The following is a 22,614-nucleotide window of genomic DNA, read 5'->3' on the forward strand; positions in this document are numbered from 1 at the left end:
TTGTTTTGGTACCAGGGATTGAACTCGGGACCTTGCATTTGCAAGGCAGGCACCAGAACCACTGAGCTAAATCCCCGGCCCCCTTGTTTTAGGTTTTATGGGAGACCCAGAGACTGATCAAGTATGTTCCTGCCTGGGGTCTTAGAAATCCCCAGAGAAGATCAAATGTATGTTCACCACAGATTGCTATGGAACAGGCCTGCGAGGGGCCTGGGCAGCGAGTAAGAGAAGAGGAGTTCCCTGTGGAGCAGAACATGTTCCTTGGACACCCTTCATGGGCCGATCTGGCCTCTCAAGGCCCCTGTTGTCTTACCACCAACTGGTTCTCTCCTCTAGACCAGCACAGTTACCTTTCCAGCCTTGCCTCAAAAGAGAGGAGCCTTCCCAACCACCATGCTCTTACACCAAGAACCTGATTCTTTACAGTGCCAGGCTTTGAGCCCCATTCATGAGCCCATCAAAGTCTACATTTGAGATGCAATAAGAAAGCACTTGGGGATCAGAGTGTGTGGCCTCCTCTAACAGGACCAGGCCTTAGCAAGTAACCTAAGTCGAAGAGGCTCAGGGCCAGTCATGTACCTTGCTGAGCTACACTGGTGACCCATCCACTCTAGTCAGTTACACAGAGAAGGGAGTAGGGGAGACAGTGCCTGCACTGCAACTAGTGGTGGACTTAGGTGGATGTAAGGGAATAAGTTAGGAGAGGCAGGTGTCCAGGAGGCATGGAGTTTGCCAGTGGGCAGAGGCCTACAAGCTTTCTGAGTCCCAGTGCTGAGGGAAAGACCCCTTTTCACCAAAGCATGTCACATAGGACGCAGACATAAACAGTGGCAGTTTAGGACTGTGGTATCTTGCAGATTCTGAAGATAAATGGAGAGACTGGGAAGGGCTTGGATGGCACATCCTATCCCCAGTTGTGGATGCTCAAGGCAGAGGTCTTGCTGGAGATGGACCTGTACCAGCCAGCCCGGCTGCTCCTGTCAGAGGCTCACCTGGCTTTCCAGGTGAGGAACCTCCCAGTTCATCACCTCTAAGGTAGCTCCTTTCACCTGCACACAGCTGAGATACTTCTGGCTGGGAAACAGGCCCTTCATGAAGCTTGTTCTGTGTCCTTCAATAACACACACACACACACACACACACACACACAGATCTCTCTTTCAAGGGCAAACATGAGGCCTTATTCTCCAGCTGCAGGAGAAGTCCCAAGGCCTGGAGCCCAAGGCAGCCCACAAGTGTTCTCTTTCTCTCTCTCCCCTCTCTCTATATGCATGCATTTCTATCCTTTTAGGAACTTGATGATCCTTGTGCAGTATCCCAATGCCTGCTCCTTCTAGCACAGTTGGCCAACAAGGAAAACAACCATGGACAAGCTAAGAAAATGATCGAGAAAGCCCAGAAACTGGGTGGAAATGAGGAGTTTTGGTACAATTCAACCCTGACTTTGGCAGAAGCGATCTTGTCCACAGAAGATGAGGGGAGAAAGGTGGTAAGGAGTATGTGGGAGTACATCAGATGTGGTGCTCAGTAGGGGGACACAGCGGTGGGGAGGCCTCTGTCCCTGGGCCCACAGTAATTTTGAACCCGGTTATCTCCAGATTTGCTGTCTATTTCAAAAACTCATCGTTGCCTTCAAAGTCCTCCAGAAGGAAAGGCCTAACCGAATGCCCATATTGGAATTCATCGCCACAGATCTGGAAGCCAGGTATCATTGCGCGTTCCTGTGAGAGTCATGATCACTTTCCTACATGTTAATGTTGTATTTCACACCCAAGGAGGCTCAGACATAACAGGGCCACAACCCCCTCTCCCAACTCCAGGGGATAGCAGAAGTCCCTGCAAAGCCTCCAGCTTCCTTTTGAGAAGACCTGCATCCAGATGTGCAGGCTGCATGGCTTGGAGAAGATGCCATGGACCTCAGAGCACGGGGAGCTTCCTTGGCTTTGCAGGGCTGACTCTGGCTCTGGTTTCCTCAGTGCCTTTCCCACAGCTCTGGAGGCCCTCTCAGGCCTGGCCCCTCAGGGTGGATGTTGGTGCTCCAACTTACTCAACCCTTCCCAAGAACTGGCTTTCTGCTCATCGTACACAGCAGCAGAGCTTCTTGTTTGTGTGGTGCTTTGCATTGGAGCAGCTGGCCAAGGCTGTCCTGGTGCAGGTGCCTCTGCATCCCATCCGCACTATCCTTTGGGTTTGATCATACAGAACTCATTGTTTCAGCCTGGGTATTCTTTTATTCACTTGCTGGCCATTTGAGGGTGTGTTTTATAATTTCACTTTGAATCTAATACCGAGAGTTGAGTCTGTTGGTCTCTAACTTTGCATGTGATCAAAGAATATAGCTGTAAATTTCTGGTTTGTGAAAAAGGCCAGAAGTTTGATCCAACATCACTGGGCAGACATTGCAGACAGCAAGTGTCACCATGGTCTGAGGCTTTTGAGTCTGTATGGGAACCCTGGCCTTGCAGCCCCTGAAAGTTGTCTGTCCAGCAGGTGTGTGAGCCTTCAGATCCAAATTATCCAGGACTCACCCGACAGCGAATTCTCTGAGTGCTTAGTTTTACTGAAGGAGTTGGACAATTCCCTGCTGGAAATTGAGGAAAAGTTTATCAACTGTGGCTACAAGGGAAACTGTGTTGATATAAAACTAGAGCGTGCAAAGATAAAGAGGTAAGGACTTCACCAGTGATGCTGCCTGTGACAGAGGAGCTGCACCATGGTTTGCTGTTCTCAGCAGGACTGACCATGGCCCTTTGTCCACTACAGCTGCTGCTTTCTCCAAGTCCTCACAGATCACAGACCCCTTATTTCCAGTGCCCACAGCCACTGCAGTTCCTGTGGGCCCCAGGCAGCTCCTCCCACTGCCGTCTCATCCACACCTCCTGAACCACATCCACTTTTCCTCTTAACACCCTACAGGTCTCCCAGGGGCCTCCTCCTGGCCCTGGCCCTGTGGCTGCCCACACCTCCCTTAGGGACACACTTTGGGGACCTACAGCCTCCACAAGTCCTCCAGCCCTTGATTCCTTCCTGTTTCTGCCCCACCTTGGCAGGATGCCACTCAGCCTCTGCAGACACACACACCCCACCAACCCCACAAACTTATATATGTTCACATAAGGGTCCCACTCATGCACACTGTCATCCACACCAACTCAATCCCCTTTCCAGGGCATGACCAACCCAGTGCTGACAAAGCCTCACAGATACCCTTCCCCACTCCACTAGGCCACCCTCCATCCACCCTGGGCACCCACATGCCTGTTTACACACAAGCAAATCTGGGTAGCCATTACTGAGCCTTCACATGGGACAGTACACTGACACCTAGGAAGTCCAACCCAAGTCATGTCTAGATGTAGTACAGCGCCATCTTGGGTCTGTGGGAAAGGCAGGAAACTAGGTGGTTAGCCAGCAGACTGGTGTGGTGTTGTCACGTCAGATGACTTTTGGGCACAGATTTCATTTTTCACAAGCATAGTGTCACAGTGCACTTACCGTGTTATTCTGTTTTTTAATCTTTGCTTTAAAATATCTTGAGCATATCTTTACATCAAAACATCTAATTACAAAATTTTAAGTACTAAGAAAATAGAGTATAATTTTGTGAAAATTATGTATTTATATATCAGTTAGTACTAATGACATATATTTAATATCTTTGTTCTAAATTCCATTCTTATATTGTATAAAGGTTATGTGCCAAAATCGAGAAAGATGAAGAGCAAAAAACTGCATATCGCTTGGAAATATATGACTTGGTCCAGAAAGCTGTGGCTGAGGAAGAAGGGATATTTCACAGAACTCAAGGGTTACTGTCCTTTCAAGACGTAAGTACAAGTTCTGGCTCTTTGAGCACATCTTTGTCATTCCCAGCAGCATATAAAATACTCACTACCATAATTCATCTCTGAAAAACCCAGCTGACCTCTACTTCTGGCTGAGATGGAGTAATAGCAACTAGATTTACTCTCCCATCTGAAATAACCAAAATACATGAAACAAGGATTTTCAAAGCCCTGAACTTCAATGATGACAAACAGTAACTCCTGAGCTAAGGTCCATGCTTACTGTGGCTATGGAGAGGGGAGCCGAGATGGATTCTGTGTCAGGGAATGGAGCTGAGAGTTCTGGAAGAGAGATGTAGCTAGAGTTGGAAGTTCAGATTCTAACAAAGAAGAATGGTGCACAGAGATCTTCAGGGGATGATCCAGAGTGTCTACCTAAGGCCTCATCAACATATTCCTTGGGAGGAAGTTCCTCAAGGCTCGGGAAGAACCAGCTGAAAGGATTACAGGAAACAGTGCTTAGTGCTCACTCAGGAAGGGATCAGCACCTGCTCCCCCAACCTGATTGGGGAAACTCAGTAACCTCAGTCAAGCCTGTGGGCAAAGTATACAGCCTGTCCTCAGACTTTGTCAGATTATATAAGAAGGGAACCCCAACTATGTGTTCCCCACAGAAAACCTCTTTAATCATAAAAATATAAGTAAGTTTGAAGTAAAAGGATGGAAAAATATCTCATGCTAGCCCTGGTCAAAAGAAATCTGAAGTGGCTGTATTAGCATCACACAAGCAGATTTCAGAGCAAACATCATCAGGGATACAAGAATTCATGGCATATGGGCCAGGGATTTAGCTCAGTGGTTCCGCTGCCTGCCTCATAAGCACAAGGTTCCGAGTTTGATCCCCGGTACCAAAAAAAAAGAATCATGACATAGCTGGCATAAAGGAATCTAGTAACTAAGAGGACATGGCAATCTAAACAATTATGTACTTGACTTTTGAAGTAAATGAAGAAAAAACTGATAAGTATTGCAATGGAGGAATAGAAACATCTATAATTATGGTCAGGGATTTCTATGCCCCTCTCTCAATTATTAGTGGAACAAGTAGACAGAAAATCAGAAAAAATTAGAGGATTTGAAAACTGTCAACTAACATGATCTAATATTTATAAAATGTTGCATGTAACAACAGAGTAACATTCATCTATGTGCATGAAAATTTTCCAGCATAAACTATAGTTTTGACCATGAAACAAGTCTCAGTAAATTTTGAAGATTTGAGTCATACAAAGCATATATTGTCATCACATGGAATTAAATTAGAAATCAAAAACAGAACTATAGAACTGATAAATCCATAGACACAGAAAGATGAGTCATTGCTAAGGGACAAAGTGGAAACGTTGAGGAATAACTGTTAATGGGTTTCCTTTTGGAGTGAAGAAAATGTTTTGAACTAGAGAGAGATAATGATTGCACAATTTTGTGAATATACCAAGTGCCACTAAGTTGTGAGCTTAAAATTGTTAACTTTGTCTTATAGGAATTTTACTTTAATTTTTAAAACCAAAACCTATGTGTGTGGAAAACCCCAAGTATTCGGAAAGTAAATATTTTACACTCAAATAACTATAAACCACAGAAGAAGTCAAAAAGGAAAGTACTTTGAACTAAAGAAAAAAATATCAAAAAAATTTAAGAAGTTGCCAATTCAGTCCTTAGGGGGAAATCTGTAGCACTAAATACCTGTATATGAAAAGAAAAAATATCAGAAATCAATGACCTCCACCTCTGCCTTTAAAAAGAGGAAAAGCAAACTAATCCAAAATAAGTAGAAGAATAGAAATGAAAGATCAGAGAGGAAATCAGTGGAATAGAAAACAAAAATAAAAAAGAAAGTCAACAAAACCAAAACTTATCCTTTAAGAAAGTCAATAAATTTAGAAGTTTCTAATCAGATATACTAGACCAAAAAGATAGGACCTAAATAGCTAAAGTCAGAAATGAGAGATGCAATGTCTTCATGGGTTCTACAGATAGTGAAAAAATAATAAGGAAATGTTTTGATTTGGGGACCTCAGGTGAAGTGGATAAATTCCTTGAAAGACGCAGTCTACCAAAGCCCACTCAGGGAAAGATAAGTGGATGGCTCTACACAAATTAAAGAAATTGAATTTGCAATTGAAAGTATTCTTACAAAACGCATATCAGGCCCAGGTGGCTTTACTGGTGAATTCTACCAAATATTTAAGAAAAAAATGTCATGCCTGTTCTACATAGATTCTCCTAGAATGTTGAAAGAGAAAAAATACATTCCAACTTTCCATGAGTCTAGTATAGCCCTGATTCCAAAACAAGTTAGACACTACAAACAAAAGCAAATAAAAAACTATATACCAATATACCTTATGAACACAGGTTCAAAAATTCTGAACAAAATTTTTTTTAATTAAGTTAACATGTATTAAAAAGATAATACATTATGACTAAGTTTGGCTTATCACAGGAATAGTATTACATTTAAAAATACAACAATTTGACTTATCAATTTGAAAATATTAACAAAAAAACTATAGGACCATCTCAGTAAATGCACAAAAGCTTCTGCCAAAAATCGAACATCCATTCCTGATAAATACTCTTACCAAATATTTAGAAGAGAACTCCCTCATCCTGATGAAGGGCATCTATGAGAAAACCAGACCTAATATCATCCTTACTGGCAAAAGACTGAATGCTTCCCCCTTTGAAAAGCACTAAGGCGGGCTGGGGATTTAGCTCAGTGGTTTCGCCTCCTGCTGCACAAGCGCAAGGACCTGAGTTCGATCCCTGGTACCAAAAAAATAAATAAATAAATAAAATAGAGTTTAAAAAAAAAAAAGAAAAGCACTAAGGCAAGGATGTATTTGTCCTCTTACCACTTTTATTCAGCCTTGTTTTGGAAGTTCTGGCCAAAATAATAAAGCAAGAAACATAATTTAGAAGCATCTAAATTAGTTAGGAAAAAAAGAAGTAAAACTGTCTGTTCACAGATAACATGATCATAGAAAATCATAGATTATGTACCAAAAAAATTAAAGTTCTTAGTAAGCTAAATTAAAGCTAATAAATAGAGTTAATAAAGATTAATATATTAATAGAATTTAGTTAAGTTACAGGATACAATAACAATATACAAATGTCAATCACATATTTCTATATAGTAGGAACAATCAATCTGATATTAAAAATTTTTTAAGTATCACTTATGACAGAATAAAATGAAATTTGACCCCCAAAATATGAAAACTTGTACCCTGAAAACTATAAAACATGACTGAGAAAATTAAATAAAACACAGATAAATGAAAAGTCATGTGAGATTCACAGATCAAAAGACTAATTAAGATATCAGTTCTCCCTGAGTTATCCACAATCCTGATCAAGGTCACTGCAAGCTTTTTAACAGAAACTGACAAAATGATTTTAAAATTCATATTGGAATTCAAAAGGTTTAATATAACCAACCCAACTTTGGGAAAGAAAACCAAAATTAGAAGTCTAACATTACTTGATTTTAAATTCTATTATTAAGCTAAGAAGTCAAGGCAGTGTGATTCTAGTATAAGAGTAGACAAACAGATGAATGGAAGGTAAAAGAATTTCTGCACAGATACATGCAGGAGACAATGTCAGTAAAAGCACAAAGTTCAGTGAAGAAAGGATAGTTTTTAAATAGTGCTGAACAATTAGATGTGTACATCCAGAAAACTGAACTTCAATTCATATTTCCTACTATATGTAATAATAATAACTCAGAGTGGATTGTAGACCTAAATAGAAGGTTTAAAACTATAAAATGTCTAGGCAAATATTTCTTATATATGACACCTAAAGCATGATTCATAAAATAATAAGTTGATAAATTGGAATTCTCTTCAAAAGATAATGATGAAACTAGAAGCCACAGAGTGTGAAAAATATTTGCAAATCATACATGTGATAATGGCATTATATATACATTTTAAAACTTTCGATTTTTTTTTTTTTTGGCACCGGGGATTGAACTCAGGACCTTGTGCTTGCAAGGCAGGCAGCGGAACCACTGAGCTAAATCCCCAGCCCAAAACTCTCAAAAGTTAAAAACAAAAACAACCCACTAAAAAATGAGCAAATACTTGAACAGACATGTCCTCAAAAAATATATAGATGATAAATAAGCACCTGGAAAGATAAACATCATCAGTCAATTAAGAAATAGAAATTATAACCATCACAAGCAATTACCACACACCTATTGTACAATTTTGAAGATTAACCACACCCAATGTTAGCAAGGATGTGGAGAGAATAGCACCTTACACATTCCTGGCAGGGCAACTACTTTGGAGACAGTTCAGCAGATCATAAAATGTTGAACACAGGTACACCATATGACCCAGATATTCCACTTTTAGGTGGGTACTCAAAAGATGTGAGAGCATTTACCCACAACAATGCTGGTAAGTGAAAGTTTACAGCAGCTTTATTTGTAGTAGCCCCAAACTGGAAATAATATTTGAGTGAATAAGCAAACTATGGAACATCCATACAGTGGAATAATACTCAGCTACAAATAGGGACAAATGTGCTCAAGAATGAATCTGAAAATAATTATGCTGAATGAGATAAACCAGACAAAATACTACATGTGTATGGTGCCACTTATACAAAATTGTAGAAAATACAAACTAATTTGTAGTGCTGGGGAGTAGATAAGTAATGGCCTATGAAGGAGGGAGGTTCAGGAAGAGGGAAGGGGAGGAATCACAGAGGGACATGGGAAACCTAGAGAGTGGAGAGTACATTTATTATCTCTGTGGTGGTGATGGTTTGGGCTGTACTCATCAAAATGTGTCCGTTTTACATTGTAGTTGTGCGCAGTTTACGACATGCCAGTTATGCCTCATGAAAGTCATGAAAATGTAGGCTTAGTATCATCAGAAAGTGTCTATTGTGTTGACCAGGCACCTGGCCATATCAGTTACAGAATGTCAACACCCCCCTGATGCGGAGGCTGGCCCATCTGAAACTCAGCTTTGTGGAGACTTGTCTGGACATGTTGCAGCTCACCTGGGAACAGGCACTAGAGCAGCGACTGAAGCAGGGGTCCTTGGAAAAGCTGCTGGCATACTATCTGCAGAACACTAGTGACTACACGACCATCGGGCTGGTGATTGTCAGGCCGTCTTAGTACACATCTTCTACAGGGAAGCTCCCTGGGATGACATCCACTAGTCCACTCACACTAAGCACAGCCTTCACTGTAGAAGGATGTGGATCGGTGGAGACCTAAGTGTCTCCTGCTTTTGTAGCTCTTGATGGCTGGATGATTTGGCTGCCAAGCCTTGGAGAAGAAAGGCATTGTCTGGTCATTTGAGGGGACTTAACTGGCTGATTACAATGACGGTCTTATTGGGAGATGCTTCCCACGTGACCTTACTGTTCTCCTCCCAGGCCTTGAGTGCACTTCAACTAATTATGCTAGCATGCTAGAGGGCGCTACAAAGATGAATTACATTGTGCTTTTTAAAAAATACTAAACTATGGTCAGAGGATGTAGCTCCAGTAGAGAACTTGCCTAGTGTGCACAAGGCTCTGAGTTCAATACCCAAAACCACAAAAGGAAAAAAAATTTTCTAAAGCTAAACTGAATATGGGAAATACCTGTTTTGAAAGAAACATACTTTTACATTTTACATTTTCTTACATATCATGAAATATGAATCAAATTAATTTGACATGAATATAAGTCAACCAAAGATAGTTCTAAAATTGAAATTGATTTGTCCCTGAGCTCCAATTTAAGTTTATAAAAGCAACCTTTTGTGACCTAAGCCTGGGGGACCCCTACACTACCAAGCAGTACCCCACAGAGCAGGGGTATTTTTCAAAAGTCCCCAGATGTCCTCTTCCTGGCATTGGAGGGTGGACTCATGGGCTTCCTGAGCTTCCCCAGTGGGTGGATGGCTGCCCGTGTGGGTCAGTGGTGACTGTGTCTCTTTCTTTTCCTGAAGCAATGGCTCACGCTGAAGCGGACCCTGGCGCACACGGCACTGGCACAGCTGGGGAGCCTGCAGCCACTGTGTGTGGGCTGCGTGGAGATCCGTGCCCAGCTCCTGGGCCTGGCTGGGAGGGCCCTCCACCTGTTAGCCATACAGGTGGACCCCCTACACCCTTCCTTCCACTGGGAAGAAGGCCTCTTGGTAGGTGCCCTCCTTCCCACCCACATCTAGGGTTCAAACACCGCCTGTTCCTAAAGAGCACAGGTGTTAGATTTAGGACCATCTGATCTCATGCTGAAACTGGGATGTGAGAGACTCATTGACAACCTCAATGAGGAAGAGCATGACCCTAGCATCTACCCACCTCAGTGGCTCTTGCCTGGCCATATACAAGACCCTGGGGAGTTTCAGAAAGCCTAAAGTACTGCTCTGGGGCATGCTGAGCTCTGCGTGCTGGCTTCATCCTAACATGCAGTGAGACAATCCTGCCTACCTTCACTGCTTCTCCACCCTCTACACAACCCAGGATCAGTGCAGCTAAGACTGTTTGAAATTGTAAATGAAACCTTTTCCTTCTCCCCTACCCAAGAAGGCCCACTCCTTGAAAGGCCCCCAGCAAGGCTCCCCCACAGGACCAAGTGCTCTCTCAGAAGCTATCTGCCCACCAAGGACCCTGGTGACAATACCTACAAGCCCTAGAGGTCCCAGGTCTCCTTCCTGAACACCTGTACAGAGGCAGTTCCTACACAGGGAAGGTATCTGCCTTGGCGGACAAACCAAGATGTTCCCACAGACCAGCTCCTTTAGGAAGAGCCCCCCCAAGTCAAAGCAGCAGGCTCCACATCCACCAGGCTTCACACCAATGCAGTCCCCAGCAGTGTCTATGCAGCCCATGGGTCAGCCCCTTGTGGCTGTTTGTCCTGTGTCCTCAGGACCCAGGACAGGATGAGACCTATGTTGGGTGCACAGGTGGCTCTGGCCCTTGATTCAGCCAGTGTTCATGAATCCCCGCACAGAAGTTCTGGCTCAGGTACAAGTGAACCAGAAAGGAGGCCTTTGCGCACCACCCTCTTAGGAGCTGGTGTCCTTAGTCATGGGATGGTGGAGATGACCCCTGCAGGGAGGGGCTGTCATGAAACACAAACAAACGTGCTCCAGGAAACGCACAGATTCTGCCCCAGGCCTGGGGTCTCCAGCCCCACCTCCCACCTCCCTTTGCATGTTCCCTTCATTTTTTCATAGTTGTGTCTTATTGTTAGTCTATCTTCTTGAAAACAAAGATGAAACCACTGTCTTCTGGGCTTTCTTCTTATATTGCAGGTGGTATCTTTCCTCTAAATCCTGTTTGGGCCAAGTTTTGATATTGATGTATAGTATCTTCATTCTCTGCATCAGTCTAAGTGTTTTCTAAATCCCATTGTGATTTCTTCCTTGACAAACTGGATGATTCTAAGTGTGTTGTCTAATTCCAAGGCACTTGTGCTATTTACAGGCATCTTCTGTTACTGATTTCTTGTCTGATTTCATTGTGACTGAAAAACAAACTTGGATAATTTCAGTTATTTCAGATTTCTTTTTTTCTCACACAATGCTATTTTTAATTTTATTGGTACATTTTAGATCTACATAATTATAACATTCATCGTGTAGAATTTGTACCTGTACATGATGTATCTTAATTCTTCTTTTTTCCCCTTTCCCTCCCCTCCGTTCAACCTCTCTTCCCTTCCTTATTTACAAGAGCTTTGTTTCCATTTTTTCCTTCTATTCTCTTTTTTTCCTTTTCCCTTCCTTCTTTTCCCCTTCTCCCTTCTTTTGTTCCTCCTCCCATTTGAACATTTTCTTCCTATTTCACGATATCTATTATACATTTTGGTCCTTATGTACACTTTCGGTTTCTCACACCAGAGAAACCATGAGATATTTGAATGTGTCTCCAATTTATTTCACTTAATATTATGGTCTCAAGGTGCATCCATTTACCTGGAAAAGTCTCAAGTTTATCCTTCTTTATGGCAGAGTAGTACTCCATTGTATAAAAAAATCAACATCTTCTTTATCCATTCATCGGTCGATGGGTATTTGGGCTATTTCCAAGATTTAGCTATTAAAAACTGTGCTGCTATAAATATGGATGTGCATATATCACTGTGGAATAATCCTTGTAACTCTTTTGGGAAGATATCTAGAAGGGCCATAACTGAGTCAGATACAACCTCTAGTATTAGATTTTGAGGAATCTTCACACTGATTTCCACAGTGGTTGCACCAGCCTATACTCCTACCAACAGTGGAGAAGGGTTCTTTTTTTGAGACAGCCCTACCAGGATTTGTTATTGGTTAATTTCTTGATGATAGCCATTCTTTGGAGAGTGAGATGAAATCTCAGTGTTCTTTTAATTTATATTTCTCGAATGACCACTGATGTTGAAGATTTTTTCATATATTTATTTGCTGTTTATACTTCTTCATCTGAGAAGTGTCAATTTCAGATACTCATTTTTAGATTGGATCATTAAATTTAGAGAATCTGATATTTTTTAGTTCTTTATATGTTCTAGATATTAATTCTTTCTGAGGAATGGCCAACAAAAATGTTTTCCTCCCTGAGGGTTTTCTCTTCACTCTGTTGGTAGTTTCTTCTTCTGTGCAAAAGCTTTTTAATAAGATGAGATCTCAGTTGTTGATTTTTTGTGATATTTCCTGTGCTATTGAGGTTTTGATCATAAAGTCTTTGCCTACACTTATGTCTTCAAGAGTTCTACATGTCCTATCTTCCAGAAGATTTAGTGTTTCTGTTTTAATATTTAGATCTTTGATCCATTTCAATTTTAGTTTAGTGTATAGTGAGAGATATGGATCTAAGTTTAATCTTCAGCACCATTTATTAAAGAGACTATCTTTCTTCCAGTGAAGATGTTTGGCCTCTTTGTCAAAGGCAAGATGGCTGAGCGTGTTTGGAGTTGTTTCTGCATCTTCTAGTCTGTTCTCTTGATCCTTGGGTCTGCTTTTTGCTAGTACCATGCTGTTTTTATCATGGTAGTTTTGTGTTATAATTTCATGTCAGAGGTTGTGATGCCCCCTGCCTTGCCTTTGCTGCTTAGAATTGCTTTTGCTATTCTAGGTCTCTTCTGGTTCCAAATGAATTTTAGGATTGTTTTCTCTATTTCTGGGAGGTATGCTACTGGTATTTTGATTGGGATTGCATTAAATCTGTATAACAGTTTTGGGAGGATGGCCATGGTCACTATACTCATTCTTCCTACCCAAGAACAGAGGATATTTTTCCATTTTCTGGTATCTTCTTTAATCTCCTTTTTCAAAGTACTGTAGTTTTTCATGTAAAGGTCTTTTAGTTCCTTCATTAGATGATTCCTAAGTATTTCATTTTTCTTGATGCTATTGTGAAAGGTGTGGTTTCCTTGATTTCCCTCTCAGTGAGTTTGTTATTTGTGTACAGGAATGCTGTTGATTTTTGAATGTTGACTTTGTACCCTGCTGTGCTATCAAACTTGGTTATTAAATCTAGAAGTCTTTTTTGGAGTTTTTGGGGTCTTCTATGTAGAGTACCATGTCATCTCCACACAATGATAATTTAATTTCTTCCTTTCCTATCCTTATGCCTTTTATTTCTTTCTCTTGTCTAATTTCTCTGGCTAATGTTTCCAGAACTATATTGAACAGGAGTGGTGATGGTGAGTGCCCTTGTCTTATTACTGATTCTTTCAGGTTTTGACCATTTAGCATGGTGTTGGCTGTTGATTTGTCATAAATGGCTTTTATCAGATTGAGAGAAAGACCATCTATTCCAATTTTCTGTAGAGTTTTTATCATGAATGGGTGTTGGACTTTGTCAAGTGCTTTTTCTGCATCTATTGAGAGGATCATGTAGTTTTTGTCCTTGGCTCTGTTAATATGATGTATTACAGTTCTTGATTGGCATATGTTGAACCATCCCTGCATCCTTGGGATGAATCCTACTTGGTCATGGTGTATAATCTTTTTGATGATTTGCTTCATTCTGTTTGCCAGTATCTTATTGAGGATTTTTGCATCTATGTTCATTAGGGAGATTGACCTGTAGTTCTCTTTTACGGTTGGATCCTTCTCTGATTTTGCTATCAGGATAATGCTTGCTTCCAGGAATGAATTTGGGAGTATTGCTTCCCTTTCAATTTCATCAAAGAGTTTAAGGAGTAGTGACATTAGATCTTCTTTAAAGTTCCTGTAGAATTCAGCAGTGAATCCATCAGGGCTTAGGCTTTTCTTTGTTGGTAGGTTTTTAATGACATCTTCAATTTTATTGAAGATTTGTTTATCTAAATAAATAAATATTTATCAATTTATTTATCTAAATCTTTATTTAGAATCTTCTTGATTCAGCTTTAGTAATTCATATATATCTAGAAATTGGTCCATTTGTTCTAAGTTTTCCATCTTGTGAGAGTATAGGTTCTTATAGTGGGTATTAATGATCTTCTGGATTTCTGCAGGATTTGTTGTGATTTCACCCTCTTTATTCCCCAATGTGTGGATTTTTGTCTTTTCTTCCATTTTTAAAATAAGACTGCCTAAGGGTTTGTCAATTTTATTTAATCTTTCGAAGAACCAACTCTTCAATTCATCGATTCTTTGAATTGTTTTCTTAGTCTCAATTGCATTGATTTCTGCTCTAATCTTTATAATCACCTCCTTTGTATGAACTTCAGTTTGACTTGTTCTTGTTTTTCTAGGAGCTTGAGGTTTATGAAGAGAACAAATGGTTAATTTGGAGGGGAAGAATTTGGTTGGAGTCAGTTGACCTTGACTGGGAGTGAACTCATCCAAATTCTGCTACTTCCAATGTAATACAGCCAAATTATGGAGGGGCAAGAAGCTTGTGCCACTATAGCCTGCTGTTACTGGGCAGAAGTGTCTGCTACAAGTTCTGATATTTCTTTGTTCATTTTTTTGTCTAGTTGATCTGTCTTATTTGTGACAGGGGATACTGAGATCCCTGTTGCAATTGTAATAGTGCTTATTTGATTTTTCACGTCCCTTAATATTTGTTTTATATAGTTAGGTGTGCTGGTATTTGGTGCACATATATTTATGACTGCTATCTCTTCCTCTTGGATTGTTCCCTTAACAAAGATAAAGTGATATTCTTTATCTTTTCTTTTCATCTTGACTTGAAAACCACTATGTCTGCAAATAGAATAGCTACCCCTGCTTTTTCCAAGTCCCTGTCACATGAAGTATTGTTTTCCATCCTTTGACTTTCAGTCTATGAATTTTTTAAGTTAAATGTGTTTCTTGTATGCATCATATTGTTGGATCTTGTTTCTTGATCCATTCTGCCAGTCTGTTTCTTTTGATTGTGGACTGAGACCATTTACATTCATGGTTATAACTGATACGTACTGATTTATCCTTGTCATTATATTATTTTCCTATTGTTGGTTCCCTTTCTTTCCCCTATGTTTAATTACTTGCCTTGCCTGGTGGATTCATTGGGGGTTTTTTCCAAATGTAAAACTTCATTTAAATGTGGTCTACATATTACAACTTCCACAAAATTGCATTAAATCTCTGCCTGTAATCTTTTTACAGGTACTATTTGTAGGTGCTTTTTTTTTCATTAAGTTTATTGGTACATTTTAGGTATACAATGCAGTTACATTCATCATTGGGATCTTGTACCTTTACATGATGTGTCTCGGTTCTTATTTTTTCCCCTGTGGGAGTCATTCTGTTGGGGTTCATGGAGTTATAGTTTATTATCTCTTTGTAGAATGTCTTTCAGAACATTTTGGAGTGCTAGTTTGGTGGTCGTGAATTTCTTCAGGTGTCCTTCATCATGGAAGTATCTTATTTCTCCATCAATTTTGACAAATAGTTTTATGGGGTACATCAATCTGAATTGGAGGTTATCTTCTTTTAGGACTTGAAATACTTTGCTCCAAACTCTCCTTGACTTAAGGTTTTGTGTTGAGAAGTCTGCTTTAATTTTAATGGGCTTTCCTTTATAAGTGATATGTTTCTTTTCTCTAATAGCTTTTAATATTCTGTTCTTGTGTTGAATTTCTAGAATCCTGACTATTATATGTCTTGGGGTAGATTTATTTTTATCATGGATAACTGGAGTTGTATATGCCTCATTTATCTGTATGTCAAATTCTTTTTCCATGCTTGGGAAGTTTTCTGCCATTACTTCTGTGAACAGAGTTTTTGTCATTTGCAGTATCTCCTGCCTTTTCATTGACTCTGATCAAACTTATACAATTCTTCTTTACATCTCTAAGCAGCTGTTCAATTGATTTTTCGTGGTCCCTTGCTATTTTTAAGAAATCTTTCTTTTCATGATCACTAACTGCAATCCTGTTTTCTAAATCTGATATTCTGTCCTCACACTGGTTCATTCTGCTGTGTATACTTTCAATAGAATTTTTATTCTCGTGGATATCTGACTGAATGTGTTTCATGGATTCTATGTCTTTCCTATGTTGGGCATTCATAGTTTCCATCATCTTCCTAAGCTCCTCTATTTTTTTAAATCTGTGTCTTCTTTAGATCCATTAATCATGCCCTTCATTATGATCAACTCTGAAGTTATCTGAGAAATTATTTCTGAATTGATTTTTTTCTAGAGCCTCATTCATTTGCTTTGCTACTTCCACTGTTACTACATCAGAGAGTCTAGATGGCTTTCAAATTGTTCCACCTCATTGCCCCCTGAGTTTGCCTTTGGTGAGCTAGAAGTCTGGAGTTGCATCTTGCTTCTGTCTCTTCTCATTTTCTATTTTTAAAAGATTAATTACTGTGTTGATGTTTGCAAATTGTTTATGGTAGGTATCTTTATTGCTAGTATTGAGAACCCTTAGGAAATGACTACTTCTCAGGGATGTCTCCCAGGTGTAGCTGGCTTTTTGAGATTGTTGCAAGATCCTATCTCTTAAATTTATTGGGGATGAGAAATTGCTGCCTATTCAGCCTAGCCCCCTCTTTGGCACTGCCTGATAGTATTATTTATGACCCTCAGGCAATCTCAGTCTTGGTATACAAGGAAGAGCAACTGATTAGAACAATTATGTCACTTTGGCTAAAGTAGCACAATCACTAATAATACTAGAATCAAACACACCCTAGAAAATGACAAACTATGGTAAATATTAATTTGACTTTTTATCCATATGGACAGGATTTGTAGTTATATAACCAAATCTAAAACAAACTAGAAAATTGTGTAGAGTAAATATCCCCTCAATATGGTGATTTTACCCTCAGGAGAGAACATTTAAAAGGGACTAGGGGGGAAAATAGAGAAATAGAATAAGAGAAAGGTATTAGAAGGAAGGCTTGAAGACAAAGGAAGATAACACAAGCTTTGGGAACTGATGAAAAAATGGGAAGGACTAAAAGAAGGAAGAAACAGAAACAAGCACAGAACCAAATAAAAACTAGAAACAATGTTCTAACTCATATAAAAGCAGTCAAGAACAAGCAATCAAGAAAAAGAGAAAAAATAGAAAATAAATAAATAAGCAAAGAAAGAAAAGCAGAAAAAATAATGTCCACCTCAGGGTGTGTCTCTGCTGTCACTGGTTGTCAGAGGAGGCAGACATAGCCCAGATCCATGTTGATTGGTCCCAAGAAGCCAGCAGTAGAATTATGGCAGTGGTGAGTAATTCCAGCAAACCTGGGCCTTTAGTTCCACTGAAGTTCAGGCTGCTTCTTCTTTCTGGCTGTGAGGCAGGGTCCTGAGTTTTTCAGCCCACAACACTTCAAGTGTCTCCTGCTGGCTTTAAACTCCATTGCCTGACCTCCTGCCAGCTGGCACTCAGTTGTGCCTTACCCTGACACTTGGAGCCACTAGATGGAGCCAACCCACAGCTGCTCTGAGTTGTGACTTCTGTGAGCCCCTTTCCAAAATGGCTATTGGCCAATTGCCCTGAGTGGGGCCACATCTGAACCTGAATAACTCACCAGCCACTACAGCCCACAGAGTCCACTGCTCCATTCCACTGGTGAATTTCTCCATGGAGGCCTCTGGTGTTGCCAGTAGTCACCATGCCTCTGCAGGTTTGAGCTGCCTCTCCCACCCCTCCAGCTGGGGCTCAGGGAGAAAGCACTTTTTACCACCTCCCTCTTCTGCATGTGGTCCCTCTCTTTGCTCTCCCTGTGGGCTCTAATTCTCACTTTAGATTTTTTCTCTGTGTTAGGGACCCACTTTCCTCCTCTTTCCTCTTCTTCCTGTTGCTATATTTCAGTGTCTGTATTCCAAATATCAGAGACCCTGTTTCTCTGCTGCTCACCATTCTGTTATCTTCCCAGTGGGATTTCTTGAAGTTGCTTGTGGCCCAGCCCTGGTGAGTTTGTCCTGACATCAGTCATCAGTGAGGTGGCATCCTCTGGATGTCAGCTAGGCCCAAATCTCCCAGCCCTTCTGCAGATGTGTTGGCTTTTCATGCACTTGATCTGTTAGCAACTGAGGAAGTATCTTAAGCTTTCCACTGGAACTGTGAAACCTCATGATCCCACATACATAGGGGCCCCCTGACTCCAGCTCTTCAGGGCCCCTGCTCTCTTGGAAGGCCTGCCTTCCTCCTTCCCTAGCTTCTGTCTTTGTTTCCTAACCAGACTGATTGCACTGAGGAAGGGATGGGCATTTGACTCATTGCAGTACTGACCAGCACCAACACACAGGGAAAGTGCTTCCAAAAGACTGGATGAAAATGACCGCAGAATGCAACTGATTCCAAGACTCACATTGCTTTCTCAGAGCACAACCTCCACACCCAGACTGCAACTTTTGTAGTCCTCTCAGGATCTCAGGCCAAGGCTCCTCCAAATCCACTAAAGCAATTGTTGGGCAGGCTAGGGAGGCTCCAGTGGCACTGAGAGGCCAGACTGGCCTGCGATGCCCCCTCCCTAGCCCCATCCATGCTCACCAAGCATGAATCCATACAAGCCCAATGATCACCCTGCATGTGTCATAGGTGGGTGCCAAGCTGAGCAGTCTCCAATCTCTAGACTTGGAAGCAGAGGACAGGGTTGTCAAGACTGCCACCAGGGACCTACTGGCCTTTAGTGAAGCGCCAGAGGAACACAACAGGAAGGGCGAGAGTCTGAAGGTAAGTACGTAAGCCTGGGTGGCCTCAGCCCACACAGCCTGGCAGAGCCTGAGCCTTGTACTGCCCACAGAGGAGGATGGTGCTGTCCCAGCGGTACCTGGCCCAGGCATCCGAGCTGCTGCTGCAGTGCCTACAGGTTGCCCTGGACAGCAGCCTCCTGGACATCGCAGCAGCTGCCAGCCTGGAGATGGTTGAGTGCATTGGCACCCTGGACCCTGTGGCCACCTGTCAGTTCCTGGCACTATCTCAGGTATAGTGCTACTCTGGGCACCTCCTGCCAGGCCCTTCTAAGTCCCCTGGGAGGGAGGAAGCCCCAAGCACCCACCAGCCAGGCTGCAGCTGGGCCTTCACTATGGGGATGCACTCCATTACAGAGAGAGCTAACCACGGTCACTGGAAAAGGTTAGGTCCTCCCTGTTCCCGTGAGCCCCAGGCCCCGTTGCCCCACAAGTAGTGGAAGCTACCAGCCATATGTTCTTGAGGCTCATGGGGAACACACAACTGTGTGCTCATCCCAAGTCACCAAAGCAGGTATGGAGATCCAGCAGTAAAGGGCCAGTATGGCCCGGCCTGTGTGAACCTCATGGAGGCCCAAGTGTGATCCCATATGACTATAGGCAGCCACGAGAAGCAATACTTCCTGAGGCCATTTGCACCAGCACTACCTGGCCAGACCTCCTCCCAGTCCAGCTACAGCTCACCCTTCCACAGGGCCAGCTGTAGTCACACCACACATGACATCTCCCTGCCGTCTGTTTTAGAGCTGCTCAGCAGCAGAGATGATGCGGAACATCCTTCTCACAGCCACAGCCAATACCAGCAGCTCGCAGTTGGCAGCCCTGCTGCAGCTCCAGCACCAGCTGAGGCTCCGGGATAAGACTTCCACCAACCTGTTCTGCAGCGTGGAGCAGAGGCTGGCTGCCATCTCCAAGGTGACTGGGGAGGGAGGCCTCTACACTGCTTCTCCTGCTGGCCCTGCAGCCCCCCACTCCCCTCCATCTAGCCTTAAGACAACAGCCTTTAAATCACACAGGCTCAGGTGTACATCCTGCCCAGTCCTTGCCAACTGCACAGTTCTGGGAGCCTCTCTGAGACTCAGTTTCCTCCTGGGCCTTGAGGGACAATGACAAATGCCCTAGAAAGTGGCCATGAGGGGCAGGGCTAGAAGTAGTACTATTAACAGTTCGAAGCCCCAGGGGTCTATGACAGGGTGGTGGCTCCCTTACCTTCACTTACTCCAGGAAGCATCTTAGACCCAGGTGCAGACAGAAAGTATAACCCTGAGAAACATTTGCAGAGTGCTGTAGCTAGCCACCTTCTTCTCTTACTTGAACTAGCAGATCATTTCTGAGTATTTAAAGAAAAAATTATGAAATTTCATGAATCCTGGAAAAGAGGCAAGAGGGCTCTAACAGAGCATCTCTTCCCTCCTGGCTGCTTCCTGGTCTTCTCAGGATACCTCTGACTCCTGCCCCCTCAGCTAGGGCTTTCTTTTTTGACACTTGGAGTTGGACCTTTCTGTTAGTGGGGTGGGGTGGGGCTGACTTGTGCACCAAAGAACTTTGGGCAGCATCCCTGCCTCCATCCCTTGGACGCCAGTAGCACTCCCACCCCTGGCCCCATTGTGGCAACCAAAACTGTCCTCAGTCATCAGCAGTAGGAACAATGTCATCCTGCTCAAAACTGGTGCTTTAACCGGGAGGTGGAAATCCAGCCCCCCTCAGACCCCAGAGGTCGAAGAGGAACAGAGCTCCAGATCTGAGGCCGGCCCAGGAGCACAGGATGTAGCCAGCCTGTACACTGGACCTGCAGGAAAAGCTGGTGCCTCTCCCATCCAATGAGAGATGGGGGACACCTGCCACATGGAAATAAACGGGGGGCACTTAGACAGCACTAATGGGACAGGCAATGAGGGAAGATCCAGGTGGGTGGTGTGCACAGTCCACACACCAGCCATGAGCCAGGTCCCACACTGCTGCCTGCAAGCTGGGGACAAGGCAGTGCTTGCCTTGTAGGAACGGTGGGAACAGGGACACCAATAGATTGCAGTGTTGTATCCAGGGCTGGAGCATAATGGCCATCACCTCCTCCCTCTTCCTCTGAGCACAGACCCGGGATAGCGTTGGAGGAAGAAGATTGAGGCCATCATGAGCTAATGACAATGGCCCCAGTTAGAGCCAAGTAGGTGGCACCAGTTGCACAGCAACAAGAACTAGCTAAGCTGAAAGGATGCAATGGGAAAGCTAGCTGACTGTCCCTCCTGGGTTCCAGGGTTTGGTAGATTCCCAAGCAGCTGGGATGAACTGGTCAACATGCAGGAGGGGGACAGCAAAGTGGAACAGCCACCAGAAGTCTCTATTTTGTCCTCACCTCATGGAGCTCATGTGAAAGCTTCTAGAAGGCAGTGAGCCTGGGAGATGCTGAAGACACGGGGACTGAGGCTGCCTCTGGGACACAAGGGGCCCAGGGAGCATCCACACAGTCCACAGGAAATGAAGAGGCAAACAGGCTCCAGGGGAAGGTGTGCAGCCAAGCTCAGAGAGACTGGAGTCCAGAGAAAACAACTTCAGGGGAGAGGAAGACTCAGGGAAGACAGGATTGAGAAAAGGTGACTCTCAAAAGGCTAAAAGTCACATTTATCCGAGTCTTCTAAAGAGTAGACAGTTCATTCTGAACATGGGGCAGAGGCTAGGGGTTCTGAAATTCCAGCCAAACTCTTGCAGGACAAACACCAAGAAAATTGCCCCTGAGTACACAGAGCAAGGAGAACCCGGGGCCCAGAGACAATGCTTCAAGCAACCAAAAAGAACCACACAAGACTCTGGATGTGTCAAGGAAAAGAACAGCCAGCCTTGAATATTTAAAAATACAGTACTCCACAAAATAGAGATAATATAGACATTTTTAGACAAGCAAAAACTGAAGTAATTTTCTGTCTTACTTTTCTCATTGCTGGGACAAAATACCTGGCACCCAAAGTTAAAGGGGATAAGGTTTATTTAGCTTATAGTTTGTAGAGGTTCTAGTCCATAATTGGCTGGCTCCAAGGCGGGGTGGCATGACAGACAGGTATCATAGAGGAGAAACAGTTCATGGCAGGCTGAAAGTAGCAAAAGTAACAAGGAACAACCACAGCTCTTTCTAACCCTTACATCTTATCCAGGCTACTTAGGGCGGGTAGCACTCAGACCTTTAATCCTAGTGCCCCTGAGCCTGACATTGCACCATGAATCAATCCCAGTGTCACACACTCTAGATCCAGCCACTTCTGAAAAAACCCCATCTATGACTGCATGAGGCTTTGGGGGTACATCTAGACACAAGCCATAGCATTTGCCAACAGGTAATAAAAAGAAAACTAAAAGGAGACCTCAGGCAGAAGAAAAATAATCCCAGACAGAAATGTGAACAGCCAAGAGAGGATGGAGAGGAGACAAAGTACAAAGTGCAGGCCTGGCACACTGAACAAATATGACTGCCTAAGGCCAAAATGTAACATCCTGGGCATGAATTACACTGTAGAACTAAAATGAAAGACAACAATAGTGCAAAGGGAAGGAAAGGTAAATAGAATTTAAGGTTCTAAGGTCCTATCTCTACTTAGGAAAGGTAAGATTCACAAGTCAAGGATGACAGTTATGGTCCCTGGGATTGGCCACTAAAATGATATGTAACTAGGTTAATAGAAAGGAA

The 22,614-nt window shown here is 42.7% G+C and overlaps 1 protein-coding gene across 16 annotated transcripts in view; it reads left to right on the forward strand.

Moving 5' to 3' along the window:
• Positions 1 to 22,614, forward strand: part of Cfap46 (cilia and flagella associated protein 46) — a 125,358-nt gene that overhangs the window by 69,512 nt on the left and 33,232 nt on the right. For 14 of the 16 annotated variants that reach the window (XR_015440551.1, XR_015440550.1, XM_087185585.1 and 11 more), the window contains 10 exons: positions 858 to 1,004; positions 1,292 to 1,489; positions 1,599 to 1,705; positions 2,488 to 2,667; positions 3,692 to 3,827; positions 8,788 to 8,976; positions 9,821 to 10,009; positions 18,787 to 18,921; positions 18,992 to 19,171; positions 19,683 to 19,853. Coding sequence is in view for 14 of the 16 variants with exons in the window: in XM_087185585.1 (XP_087041711.1) it covers positions 858 to 1,004; positions 1,292 to 1,489; positions 1,599 to 1,705; positions 2,488 to 2,667; positions 3,692 to 3,827; positions 8,788 to 8,976; positions 9,821 to 10,009; positions 18,787 to 18,921; positions 18,992 to 19,171; positions 19,683 to 19,853 (1,632 nt within the window). In the remaining 2 variants the exon portion in view is untranslated. The remainder of the gene's footprint in view (positions 1 to 857; positions 1,005 to 1,291; positions 1,490 to 1,598; positions 1,706 to 2,487; positions 2,668 to 3,691; positions 3,828 to 8,787; positions 8,977 to 9,820; positions 10,010 to 18,786; positions 18,922 to 18,991; positions 19,172 to 19,682; positions 19,854 to 22,614) is intronic. The other 2 variants (XM_087185577.1, XM_087185588.1) reach the window with 1 other exon arrangement.

This window comes from Heterocephalus glaber, unplaced genomic scaffold, assembly GCF_053883595.1.
Source record: "Heterocephalus glaber isolate CG9 unplaced genomic scaffold, H.glaber_assembly_v1.0 deba00001497, whole genome shotgun sequence".
Classification (NCBI taxonomy): Eukaryota; Metazoa; Chordata; class Mammalia; order Rodentia; family Bathyergidae; genus Heterocephalus; species Heterocephalus glaber.